We start from the raw sequence: 14,435 nt of genomic DNA, 5'->3' as shown, positions 1-14,435 counted from the left end.
GGGATAATTGCCCCTGATGTGTACGGAGTGGATGAGAGAGTGGGATAACATCGAACGCGTGTGAATGGGTGAACGATAGTCGGCATGGAATTAGTGGGCCGAAGGGCCTATTTCCATGCTGTACTTTTCAATGAAATGCTGCCTGACCTGCCTAGTTACTAAAGCACTTTGTGTTTTGCTCAGGATTCCAGTATCTGTAGTTTCCTGTGTTCTTAATAATGAATCAGGGGGGCTGGATAAAGTAAATAGAGGGGTCAGAAGAATTAAAAGTAGAGCTCATAGTTTAAAGTGTAGGAAGGAACTGCAGATGCTGGTTTACACTGAAGATAGACAAAATTAGGAGTAACTCAGCGGGAGGAGGCTGTGGGCCCGGTGCTGAGCCTGGAACTCAGGTGAGGTGACGGCTGCAGTCTGAAGAAGGAGCTCAGGTGGGGCGACAGCTCTATCTTGCTGGTGGGCGGTGGAGAGACGAGGGTCGGCAGAATCGCTAGTGGAGGCCCGCGAGGGCTGTTATAAAGGTACGGGTTGGCAGAAATAGTCTCAGTGGTGGAGGCTGCGGGTCTGGAGCCGAGCCTGGAACTCAGGTAAGGTGACTGCACCGGTCTGAAGAAGGGTCTCGACCCCAAGCTTCACCCATTCCTTTTCTCCATAGATACTGCCTGACCCGCTGAGTTACTCCAGCAGTTTGTGTCTATCATAGTTTAAAGTAATTGATAAATGATTTGGAAGGGAGATCGAGATTTATTTCCACATCAAGGTCTGCCCGAAGGGATAATGAGGCAGCGATCATCATCATATTTAAGTAATTGTTGACGAGCCATGATATGCGGTGGAAGGCGGGATTAATCTGAGCAGTTGTTTTAACACATGCTTGAACAGTGAGTGAGATCTGAATAGTCTTCATCTGCATCATGAACGTGCATTGAGGCAACTAAACCAACCTATCACCGAGCAGAAGGTGGTCCAGATCTCCCATCTACCCTATTGGAGACATTTGAACTATCTGTGATCAGACTTTACAGGACTTTAACTTACACTAAACCATATTCCCTTTATCCTGTATCTGTACAGTGTGGACGGCTTGATAATAATCATGTCAGGTCCACTACCAATTTTACGACAACTGGTGATCCGGCACATCCTTTAATCCGGACAAAACTGGGAGAACACACATGAAATACCCCACGGAAATCTCCCTAGGCCGGGTGAGGCAGCTGATCTCGACCTCATCTGGATTTCCGCGGACGATTGGCGGCTTTAATCTGCCACCTGCAGCCGGGGCTCCGGAACTCCGGCCCGTCCAGATCCGACAGATCCGTTCTCATTGCCGATTCCGAGGTCGACTCTGCGGGTCGGTATCTCGCCTCCCCACCCCACAGAGGGACAGATTCTTGATTAGTAAGGGTGTCGGAGGTTATGGGGAGAAGGCAGGAGAATGGGGTTGAGGGGGAACGATAGATCAGCCATGATTGAATGACAGAGTCAGCTTGATGGGCCGAATGGCCTAATTCTGCTCCATCAATTTATGAACCTTGGGGAGAGGAGGCAGTAATTAATTTAGAACTGGGGTGGGAAGAAACCATCCCTACTGAGGGGATTATGAATCTTTGGACGTGTATCCCAGAGAGCAGTGAATGGCAAGACATTGAAGGTGTTCAAGTCTGAGATTGCTGGATGTTTGAGACTCAGAAAGTATGGTGTTCAGCTGGGACATGGACAACCATACCCTTACTGAAGGGTGGAGCACAATAAAACACTAACTGGCTCAAGAACCAGAGGACATAGGTTCAAGGCGAGGTGCAAAGATTTAACAGGAACCTGAGAGGCAACTTTTTCACACAGAGGGTGGTGAATATATGGAACGTGCTGCCAGAGGAGTTAGTTGAGGCAAGCACTATAACATAGAAACATAGAAAATAGGTGGAGTAGGCCATTCGGCCCTTCGAGCCTGCACCGCAATTCAATGTGATCATGGCTGATCATCCAACTCAGTTAACAACATTTAAAAGACATTTAGATGGATACATGGATAGGAAAGGTTTAGAGGTGAATGGGCCAAATGCAGGAAGGTGGGTCTAGTGCAGATAGTCGGCATGGGCAAGTTGGGCGTAAGGCCATGTTTCCAGCTGCATGAATCTGTGCCTTCTACTGTTTGTTGAGAGCATAAGTAGGTCAGCTGGCTTCTCAAACTCCTCTGGTGGTCATTATAATCACAGATGATCATCCCCTCTCTTGTGTAAGAAGGAACTGCAGATGCTGCTTTAAATTGAAGATAGACACAAAAAGCTGGAGTAACTCAGCGGGACAGGCAGCATCTCGGGAAAGAGCGAAGGAAGGAATGGGTGGCGTTTTGGGTCTCAACCCGAAACGTCACCCATTCCTTCTCTCCACAGATGCTGCCTGCCTCGCTGAGTTACTCCAGCTTTTTGTGTCTATCTCCTCTCTTGTGCCGGTTCCCCATCACGTCTTTCAAAAAATGACGGCTTCTCTTTAAACACCCCTCACAAGCCTACTTCCAGAACCTTAAAGGACAGAGAATTGGTCTGTCTGATGGTCAGTCTGAAGGGTTTCGGCCTGAAACGTTGCCTATTTACTTCGCTCCATAGATGCTGCTGCACCCGCTGAGTTTCTCCAGCATTTTTGTGTACCTTCGTTTTCCAGCATCTGCAGTTCCTTCTTAAACGAAGAAGGATATTGAATTATGTGAGGTAAGGGAAACTAGTAGAGTAGCTATGGATACTATGAGGTTCAAAGTAAAAGAAGTACTGACACTTTTGAAAAATATAAAAGTGGATAAGTCTCCAGGTCCTGACATGATATTCCCTAGGACATTGAGGGAAGTTAGTGTAGAAATAGCCGGGGCTATGACAGAAATATTTCAAATGTCATTAGAAACGGGAATAGTCCCCCGAGGATTGGCGTACTGCGCATGTTGTTCCATTGTTTAAAAAGGGTTCTAAGAGTAAACCTAGCAATTATAGACCTGTTAGTTTGACTTCAGTGGTGGGCAAATTAATGGAAAAGATACTTAGAGACAATATATATAAGCATCTAGATAAACAGGGTCTGATTAGGAACAGTCAACATGGATTTGTGCCTGGAAGGTCATGTTTGACTAATCTTCTTGAATTTTTTGAAGAGGTTACTAGGGAAATTGACGAGGGTAAAAGCAGTGGATGTTGTCTATATGGACTTTAGTAAGGCCTTTGACAAGGTTCCTCATGGAAGGTTGGTTAAGAAGGTTCAACTGTTGGGTATAAATGCAGGAATAGCAAGATGGATTCAACAGTGGCTGAATGGGAGAAGCCAGAGGGTAATGGTGGATGGCTGTTTATCGGGTTGGAGGCAGGTGACTAGTGGGGTGCCTCAGGGATCTGTGTTGGGTCCTTTGTTGTTTGTCATGTACATCAATGATCTGGATGAAGGTGTGGTAAATTGATTAGTAAGTATGCAGATGATACCAAGATAGGGGGTGTTGTGGATAATGAAGAGGATTTCCAAAGTCTACAGAGTGATTTAGGCCATTTGGAAAAATGGGCTGAAAGATGGCAGATGGAGTTTAATGCTGATAAATGTGAGGTGCTACACCTTGGCAGGACAAATCAAAATAGGACGTACATGGTAAATGGTAGGGAATTGAAGAATACAGTTGAACAGAGGGATCTGGGTATAACCGTGCATAGTTCCTTGAAGGTGGAATCTCATATAGATAGGGTGGTAAAGAAAGCTTTTGGTATGCTAGCCTTTATAAATCAGAGCATTGAGTATAGAAGCTGGGATGTAATGTTAAAATTGTACAAGGCATTGGTGAGACCAAATCTGGAGTATGGTGTACAATTTTGGTCGCCAAATTATCGGAAGGATGTCAACAAAATGGAGAGAGTACAGAGGAGATTTACTAGAATGTTGCCTGGGTTTCAACAACTAAGTTACAGAGATAGGTTGAATAAGTTAGGTCTTTATTCTCTGGAGCGCAGAAGGTTAAGGGGGGACCTGATAGAGGTCTTTAAAATGATGAGAGGGATAGACAGAGTTGATGTAGACAAGCTTTTCCCTTTGAGAATAGGGAAGATTCAAACAAGAGGACATGACTTCAGAATGAAGGGACAGAAGTTTAGGGGTAATATGAGGGGGAACTTCTTTACGCAGAGAGTGGTGGCGGTGTGGAATGAGCTCCCAGTGGAAGTGGTGGAGGCAGGTTCATTGGTATCATTTAAAAATAAATTGGATAGGCATATGGATGAGAAGGGAATGGAGGGTTATGGTACGAGTGCAGGCAGGTGGGACTAAGGGGAAATAAATTTGTTCGGCATGGACTTGTAGGGCCGAGATGGCCTGTTTCCGTGCTGTAATTGTTATATGGTTATATGGTTATATGGTTAAACACAGAGAATTCCAGGGGTTCACCACCCTCAGTGAGAAGTAGCCTTCACTTAATCAGTTGTTACGTCTCGAAGAGTATCATCAATGTCTTACCCCATAAAGCCGCACAAAGTATCTCGGCATTAAATTTCTTCTTGTATTTGCGGATTTCTGGCGAGTCACTCTGCGGCCGTATATTTGTGGGATTGACATTTACGACTGATCCTTTTCTTGCACAGTTGCTTTGATGAGGCTCAGATTTACTACCTGCTGAATAGAGGACAGAGCAGTGGAGAGTTTTATTCATTGATATAGCGTTTGGCAGACCACTTCAGGTTTGCTGATATATAACATCGCTTAAAGAACAGTACAACACAGAAACAAGCCCTCTGGTTATTGCTCATCTCCTCTGCCTGCATGTGATCTCTATACCCCCATTCCCCGTATACCCATGGGACCATATACAGATCCCCTCAACACAACTGTAAACAAGCTCTTCTAAGATTCCCCCCCAGTCTAGTTCAGTCAATAAAACACTGTCAAGCACTGGAACAACTAATCTTTATTTTTGGATAGCACAACAAATTCCCCTATACGATACCTAAACCACCGCGGGTTCGATCCTTGTATCTGCCTGGCCAAGCCCTTCAGCCTCGTGCAAACAGAAACACTCCAAAAGGTCACGCAGTCCCAAGCGCTCTTCCAGAAGATCGACAAAGGACCTCGTGGGGGCTGCCTTTTATAGGTCCCCGAACCCCAAGGGACCGAACTACATAGAGGTGGTCTCTTTGCAATCCAATAAAACACATTCATTAACAACAGTATATTATTGACAGTTTCCCAACCTAATAACATAGTCTCCCTTACATTGTTGCAGGAGAAGCTTCTAGAGGAAGCTAACTTAACTTGAATAATGCAACATTTACCCTGGAATCCAAACAAAACTGCCGGGGGCTCAACACTTTGGCCAATCAACAAACAGCAGGGTAACTATCTGGCAATATTATTTACAATATATACAATACTGTTTGCAGTAACCCAATCACATTAATCATTGTACACTTCCTTGGAGGTCCTCTGCAGAAATCACATTCATTCTGTCAATTGAAGCTGCAACACTGATCTAAGGCCTAGACTTACTGGCACCATTCAGAAGCTTGTCTTATTTCTGCAGAGCACATCAGACTTGACCAAAATGGCCTAACAATACACGAGTCCTTACTAAATGTTGGTGCTATGGCTGCTCTGTTTTAGCCAGGATTAACACTACTACTGTCTTTACTTATTTCACCACACTTGGTGCATTCCAGACGCACGACACTCATGTGCCTATCGAAAGGCCTCTTAAATGCCACTGTCATATCTGCCTCCACCACTCACCTTGGCTACACATTTCAGGCACCCACCACTCTCTATATAAAATACCTACCCACATCTTCTTTAACCTTTGTACAAGCTATGCCCCCTAATCTTTGCTATTTCCCCCCAAAGTACGATAAAGAAACAAGCCCTTCGGAGATTAGTTTAATTTGCTACCATTAAACCAGTCTCCTCTGCCTGCATGTCACCTGCATCCCTCTATTCCCTGCATACCCATGAGTCTATTCAAAAACCGCTTAATACCAGTATAGTTTCTGCCTCCACCACCACCCCTGACAGTACATTCCACGCACTCACCACCCTCTGTGTAGAATACCATGCCCTCTGGTCTTTGACATTTCCACCTTGGGAAAAAGGTTCTGACTGTCTACCCCATCTTAGCCTCTCATAATTTTATATCTTTCCATCAGGTCGTCCAAGATTCCAGAGAAAACGATCCAAATTTGTCCAAGCACCACATGTAACTATGAGTCACAGTCATAGTTTGAGACGGTAGAAACAGGCCCTTCAGCCCAACTTGCCCAAACCAGTCAACATGTATGTTGGCTGGTTTGGGCAAGTTGGGCTGAAGGGCCTGTCTGCACTAGACCCACCTGCCTGCGTTTGGCACATATCCCTATCCGTGTACCTGTTGAAATGTTTCTGAAATGTTGCAATGGTGCATGCCTCAACTATCTCCTCCAGCAGCTCGTTCCAAACACCCACCACTCGTTGTGTGAAAATGTTACCCCTCAGGTTCCTATTAAATCTTTCCCCTCTCACCTTAAATGAATGTTCTCTGACTCTTGATTCCCCTAATCTGGGCACGAGACGTCTACCTGATCTAATCCTCTCATGATTTTGTACACCTCTATAAGATCACCCCTTATTCTCCTGCGCTCCAAGGAATAGAGTCCTCGCCTGCTCAAGCTCTCCCTATAGCCCAGGCCCTTTCCTTAGAGTTAATTGCCTCTTAATCGAGGCAGCATTTTGGTAAACCTCTAGTCTTAGAGCGATGTATGTTGGAAACAGGCCCTTCGGCTCAACTTGTCCATCACTGGCGAACCAGTCCCACCTACCTGTGTTTGGCCCATATCCCTCTAACCCTGTCCTATCCATGTACCTGTCTAACTGTTTCCTAAACATTGGGATAGTCCCTGCCTCAACTACCTCCTCTGGCAGCTCGTTCCATACACCCACCACCCTTTGTGAGAAAAAGTTACCCCTCAGATTCTTGTTCAATCTTTTCCCTTTCACCATAAATCAATGAGAGCCTGCACATCCTTTCTGTAATAGGGTGACCAGAACTGCAATGCAATACTCCATACGCAGCTTAACAAATATATGTACCTGGAGTTCCTGTAGGGCTGGATGGAGATACCTGCAGGAGTCTGGGGTCAATGAATGTTGTGAACGACGAGGAAGATGAAGAACTACCTTTAGGTTGTGGACTTTCCACCAATTGATCCTGAAAGTCAGAGGAAATTAAAGCTGAACCAACGTCTTAGAATGGAATTCAACTGTTTAGATCCAATGATCCCTCCCCAATTATATATTTCCCACATAGCCACAACTTACACTGCAAATGAAAACAAAACGAAACGGCAGATGCAGGAAATTCGAAATAACAGCAGTAAACGTTGCAAAAAATTCCAAATAGTCACAATAAACATTAGGAAAAGGCTCAGCAAGTTGGGCCGGGTCTATCCACCATCTTTAGTTAATGATTTCGGTTAAAGACCCGTATCCCCTTAGCTTGGATATGAACCAAATTAACTGCACACGATAAAAATAAAAGTTGGTGTTCTTTAGATCTTTTTAATTGAGCGCATTTAGAAGTTGTAAATCACATTTTTAGTTTAGTTTATTTTAGTCATGCAGTTTGGCCCACAGAGGCAGTGCCAGCCAGCAATCCCTGTTCACTAGCATTGTCCTACGTACTAGGGACAATTTACAATTTTTTACTGACGCCAAATTAACCTACAAACCTATATGTCTTTGGAGTGTGGGAGGAAACTGGAGCTGGGGAAAACCCACAAGGAGAACATACTAAGGACAGACAGCAGCCATAGTCACGATCAAACCTGGGTCTCTGGCGCTGTAAGGCAGCAATCCTGATGCTACGCCCCTTGATGGTTTGGTTATTTAAATTTCTAAGAATCAATCTTTTAATAATTTGGAGACACAAGAAACTGCAGATGCTAGAATTTTGAGTAAAACACAAAGTACTGGAGGAGCTCAGCGGGTCAGTTAACATCTGTGGAGGGACTGGATGGATGACGTTTCAGGTCGGGACCCTTCTTCAAAAAGCAGAAGGGTTGTGACCTGAAACATCATCTGTCCATTCCCTCCACATATGCTGCCTTACCTATTGAGTTGCTCCAGCACCCTGGGCGTTGTTTGATTAACTTCTGAACATTTTATTGAATCTTCTTGAAGTTTCAAACATTCAAAATGTTTTGATGACTAACAGCTGGCAAAGCTCTTGTTATAGTTTAGCTACCAATAAAGGTTTCTTCGCAACATTTTTATGGATGCTTGTTCTTTGATGGGATTTACACGTAGAGAGTTCCAAGGTTTAGATCCAGTGACCATAAACGCCTCCTATTGTTTGACTTAAAATGTTCAATTCTCAAATTTTGGCTGTAACACCACTGAATTTTTGCGCTATATCTTTTCATTTTATTAAACTATGTCTTACTATAATGAATAACGTCTCACTCTTTGTGTATGATACATTGTTTTAAAATTGCCACGATACATTTTGTCCAGCTTAGTCCATTTATAAAATTTTGGTGAACTAAAAGTACTTTAGGAATTCATCATGTTTAGTGATATAGTTCCAAGAGAGGATGGCGTATTTTTTGAAATGCTCAGTAGTGAAGACTCATTGTTTAAAGGGGCTGTCCCACTGTACGAGGTAATTCAAGAGTTCTCCGAGTTTCCCCCGATTCGAACTCGGAGAATTACGGTAATAGCTGCTCGTAGGTACTCGGGGCTCTCGTGGACATTTTTCAACATGTTGAAAAAACTTCACAAGCTTACCGTGTTTCCCGAGTGCCTGTCGTTAGCGTTACGAGCCGCTAAGAGACATCCCGAGCTCCGACATACCCGCTACGTACATTCTTCGCACTTACCACGAGTTTGATTTTTTTTTTAAAAACTCGGGAGAGCTCTTGGGTAAACTCGTATAGTGGGACAGGCCCTTCAGAAGGAACTGCAGATGCGGGAAATCGAATGTAGGCAAAAATTCTAGAGAAACTCAGCAGGTGAGGCAGCATCTATGGAGTGAAGGAAATAGGCAACGTTTCGGGTAGAAACCCTTCTTCAAACTGATGTGACGGTGGTGGGGAACCTGCCCAGAGTAGGGGAATCGAGAACCAGAGGATAAAGGCTGAAGGTAAGGTGGGAAAGATTTCATAGAAATCTAAGAGGTAACTTTTTCTACACAAAGGGTGGTGGGAGTATGGAACGAGCTGCCAGATGAGGTAGTTGAGGCAGAGACTATCGCAATGTTTAAGAAACGTTGAGACAGGCACATGGATAGGACAAGGTTAGAAGGATATGGGCCAAATGCAGGCAGGTGGGACGTGTGTAGATGGGAAATGTTGGTCGGTGTGGGCAAATTGGGTGAATGGGCCTGTTTTCGCACTGAATAACTCTAAGACTGTACAAAGTGCATGCAGCCATTCTGCTTGGTAAGATATCGAAAATCTTCTTGATTCAATGCTGTGTCTGGTAATAGAGGAAGATGTCAGGTGTCAGATGCAGATGATTTGACCTTCAATGAGCAGGAGCTGAAGTTTCTCACCTCTACCCCATTGCAGTCATTGTTCTTTGTCTATGGAACTGACGTGCTACAATGCTAAGAACTATATTCTGCACTAACCTCCATCTATTGTGTTTGAGCTATACATGTCATTATTCATACGTAGAGCATAGACATAGAAAATAGAACAGCACAGAACAGGAACTGGTCCTTCAGCCCACTATGTTTGTGCCGAACATGATGCCTATTTAAACTGATTTCACCGGAATGAACATGATCCAAATCTCTCTATTCCCTGCACGCCAAATTGCCTAAATGCCTCTTTATTTTCTTATAATCAATATTTTGATAAGTTGGAGACATAAGAAACTGCAGATGCTGGAATCTTGAGCGGGAAAACAACACCATACACCTCTGCACATCGATGGAGCTGATGTGGAAAGGGTCAGCAGCATGAAGTTCCTAGGACTCCACCTGTCAGATGACCTGACGTCCACGACCAACACCACAGCACTGGTCAAGAGAGCCCAGCAGCGACTACACCCTCTCCAAAGACTACGGAAAGCAGGTCTCCCCACTACACACCTATGAACTTTTTATAGGGGGACAATCGAGAGCCACATTAACCTATGGCATCACTTCCTGGTTCGGGAGCTGCAAGGCGTACGAACGGCACCAACTAGACAGGATTGTGAAGACCGCCAGCAGGATTATTGGTGCTCCACTCCCTTTCCTGCTGGACATATACAGGAAGAGATGTATCAGCAGAGCCATCTCCATCATCAAAGACCCCCTACCACCCATCGCATCACATATTTTCCATCCTGCCATCTGGGAAGAGGTACAGGAGCATTAGCTGCAAAACCAGCAGGATGCTCCTCAGCTTCTTCCCTCAGGCTATAAGACTGATAAACAGACTTTGCCCCCTGCCAAAGTATCGCGCACCAACCTGGACACACTGCAGCAGAGCCACTGTGCCGCTGCCGATCGGAACGCCTGTTGATGTTTAGTAGAGAGTAGAGTGTTTAATGTGTTCATGATGTATGTATTTTTATTTCTATTTATTTTTTACTGCACACTGACTGGACACTGGTTGAGCAACGTTTTTTTGTTTCCTCTGGGTATGTGAGTACTCAGGAAAATGACAATAAAGATATACTTACTTATACTTATACTTAACAATAAGTGCTGGAGGAGCTCAGTGGGCCAGTCAGCTTCGGGTCAGGACCCTTCTTCAAACATCTTAGAGATTTGGGAGGGAACCAGAGTACCTGAAGGAAACCCATGTGGCCACAGGGAAAACGTGCAAACACCACACAGACAGCTCGAGGTCAGTATCGAACACGGGACTCTGGCGCTGTGAGGCAGTGGCTCTACCACCTGCCCCACTGTGCCGCCTTTTACTTGGCCCCTTATCTGCATGAATACAGCAAAGCAAGTCATGTTTGGGATCTATAACCATTAAAGACCAGAGCAACTCAAAGCTACTTAAATCCAGCTAACTCATTCATCCAAGGTCACACAAGCAAAGATTAACTATAGAGGAGCTACATTTTGCCATTTTAAATATGCCTGTTTACATTTCGAGCTCAGGACCGTTTGTAATTTCTACTTCACGGGCCGCCTGCATTGCTCTTTGTTACACCTGCCTGGTCAGCTGCGATCTCGTTGAGGAGGGTCTGCCCGGGTTCTTGGTGGTCAGCCGAGGTGTTTGTGGGGTGGCTTTGCTGGAGAAGGTCCGGGAGGTGATGTACTGGATGGAGGAAGCCTGGACAGTCGTGCCTTCTGCCACCCTCCTGCCCTGCTAGGCTCTGTGCAGAAACAACACACACACACGTCACAGGAGGAAGGACAACGTTAGTCCCAACTGAAATCATAAGGTCATAAGGAACAGGAGTAGAATTAGGCCATTCGGCCCATCAAGTCTACTGCGCCATTCAATCATGGCTGATCTATCTCTATCTCCTAACCCCATTCTCCTGGGGATCAGTTCCAAGCATTGAAGTTAAACTTAGCGGTATTGGTGCATTATTGTCACATGTTTCGGGACACCATGAAAAAACTTTGTTCAACATGCCAGGCATGAGCTGAGGCGGCTGGTAGATCTGCAGCCTCACAGCGCAAGAGACCCGGGCTCGATCCCGACCTCGGGTTCTGTCCATGTGGAGTTTGCACGTTCTCCCTGGGACCGCGTGGGATTCCTCCGGATGCTCTGGTTTTGTCCCACATCTCAAAGACGTGCGGGTTTGTAGGTTAATTGGCCCTCTGTAAGTTGTTGCTAGTTTGTAGGTAGTGGATGAGAAAGTGGGATAACATAGGACTGGTGTGAATTTATAATCAACGGTTGGCATGAACTGGGTGGGTTGAAGAGCCTGTTTTCATGCTGTACCTCGAAACTAAACATAATCTAGACTGCATAAACTAGGTACAGCTTGTGGTTTGCATCCATATATTCTTTCTTTCAGTTGGACTCAGGGGATAGGCTAGCCTCCTTTGAGCTTGATACAAGGAATTCCCTTTGTAAATCACACCAGCTGGTTAGAGTATTTTTTTTTTTAAACTTACATTTTTATTGATTTTCAGGAGATATATACAAAACAGTACAACACCATCACCATAAATAAAGCAAAGTAAGAAAAACAGCAATCAAAATAAAAAAAGTAGATAGGGGGAAAAAAAAGAAGTAAATAAATTAAAAAAATTGGAATTTGACCGTGTGGTTCACTTACCGACTTAAAAAAAGAAAAAAACATTACATTGATTAGTTATCTGGAGATAATTCAATATTCATACAAACATACCATCTAGTTCTATATAACACAATCTTCCCATATCTAGCTCGGCATTTATCTAATTGGTGTCATGGCTCAAATAAACGGTCCATTTTCCCCAGGTCTTCTCAAATGAATTCTCCTTGAATCTCAAGGAATATGTCAATTTCTCCATATTAAAGATGTCTCGCACAATTTCTAACCACTGTTCCTGTTTTGGACTTTTTTCATTAAGCTACTGCCTGGTAATGGCCTTCTTACTTGCTGCAAGCAAAACTTTAATCAAATATGTATCTTCTATTTTTACAATATCTTTAATACGCCCCAGATACATCACAGGGCAGGTATTTGGGATTTTATAACCCAAGATATTTTTTACAGCTGCATTAACATTTTCCCAGTATGGCCTTATCTTTACACAGTTCCAGAAAATATGCGAGTGGTCTGCCTCCGTACTCCCACACAGCCTCCAACAGTGTTGTTGGACAGAAAGATGTCTGCTTTTTGTTTTGGGTGTTATAAAAAAGCGAGAGAGATTCTTCCAGCAAAATTCTCTCCATACTAGTGAGCTTGTGGATGAACATTGTGTTTCACACATTTGATACCATTCTTCTTCTGTTATTTGAATCTTTAATTCTGCTTCCCATTTTGTTTTTATGTAGAGCGTTTAATCTCCCCAGCTTCCCACCAGAGCTTGGTAGAAAGTAGAGATGACCCGAGAGTATTAACCTGTTCACGGACAAGTTTTGTTTCCACTATTGGTCGCGACTCGAATATCCTCGGGGGTGGTACTGAACAGGTTAAGGTCTTTCACAAACACAAAACATCCTGAAATATTTAAAATATTTTGGGCTGCATCTATTGTTGTAATGTCCAGTCAGGAGAGATCGAGTAGGATTTTGTTCATGGGTGCTTGGGGAACTATAAGGTTGGAGACTGTGATAGAGAGATGACCAGAGGTGATGAGATCAGTAACAGTTTGGGAGATGATGGCTTGGTGTTTGTCTGTGGGGGTCATGGTCAATGGGCAGGCACGTGGAGGTGTCCACGAGCTGGCCCTTGGCCAGAGATACTCTCTGAACTGAACGGAAGATGTGATGGTGAACGGAAGATGTGATGGTCTCTCTGAATTCTTGGCTGAAGTATTTACGTTTCAATGTAAAAACAAAATAAATTATTTTGTCATCACAGGTCTGTTTGAGGAACGTTGAGGAAGGCTAATTGCTTCTTACATTTTTGACTTTACAGCACTAACTATGCCATGGTTGAATTGAATTTGCTCGAAAGTACTTTGGGAGATTCTGAGATCAGAAGAGAAGTTGTATAAATAGAAGTCTTGAAATAAAATATCTCTACTTCCTGTCAGACCCTTAACTTTTTAATACCTGCTATTTAAAATTTAAGAAGATTAGCAGCACAAGCACTTCCCTATCTTAATTTTCACAGCTTCTCCTCTTAACCTCAAATTGTCGAGACCTATCACTTTTAGACATAAAATCCCCAAGAAATGGCTAATTACTCGGGAGCATCAGTTTCAGCAGCAGTTACTTTAGTTGTGAGTTATCTTTCCTCACATGCTCCGGTTTACTATCGCCGACAATGATGGGAAAAAATAGCATTTATTTATAATCTTTTCTCACGTTGTAAAGTGCTTTTCAGTCAATAAACAGCATCTGAACCTTAGTCATGGTTGCAATTTAGTTTTAGTTTTAGTGTTAGATACAGCATGGAAACAAGCCCTTCGGCCCACCAAGTTCATGCCGACCAGCGATCACACATACATTAGTTCTATCCTACATTTAGTTTCGAGATACAGCGTGGAAACAGGCCCTTCAGCCCACTGAGTCCATGCCGACCAGTTATCACTCGTACACTAGAGACACGAGGGACAGGTTACAGAAGCCAATTAACCTACAACCGGCACCGCTTTGGAATGCAGGAGGTAACTGGAGCACCTGGAAAAAACCCATGCGGTCTCAGGGAAAAGTGTAAAGCCACACGGGCACCATCCATAGTCAGGATTGAACCTGGATCTCTAGTGCAGAAACTCTACCGCTGCGCCACTTCCAATGGATGTAACAAAGCAGCAAATATGAGCACTGTATCCTCGCACAAAACAACAGGAATGACAAAATAGCAGCGGCGCAGTGGCACTGTGGTAGAGTTGCTGCCTT

At 44.1% G+C, this 14,435-nt stretch overlaps 1 protein-coding gene across 1 annotated transcript in view; it reads right to left on the bottom strand.

Moving 5' to 3' along the window:
• Nucleotides 1-14,435, bottom strand: part of si:zfos-2326c3.2 (mitogen-activated protein kinase kinase kinase kinase 4) — a 280,480-nt gene that overhangs the window by 67,668 nt on the left and 198,377 nt on the right. Inside the window, exons 22-24 of the mRNA XM_055644013.1 lie at nucleotides 11,140-11,301; nucleotides 7,072-7,189; nucleotides 4,477-4,632 (exon numbers count right to left, since the gene is read on the bottom strand). Of these exons, the coding sequence (XP_055499988.1) occupies nucleotides 4,477-4,632; nucleotides 7,072-7,189; nucleotides 11,140-11,301 (436 nt within the window). The remainder of the gene's footprint in view (nucleotides 1-4,476; nucleotides 4,633-7,071; nucleotides 7,190-11,139; nucleotides 11,302-14,435) is intronic.

Source organism: Leucoraja erinacea, chromosome 12, assembly GCF_028641065.1.
Source record: "Leucoraja erinacea ecotype New England chromosome 12, Leri_hhj_1, whole genome shotgun sequence".
Lineage (NCBI taxonomy): Eukaryota > Metazoa > Chordata > Chondrichthyes > Rajiformes > Rajidae > Leucoraja > Leucoraja erinaceus.
This window is presented reverse-complemented; position numbering and strand designations above follow the sequence as displayed.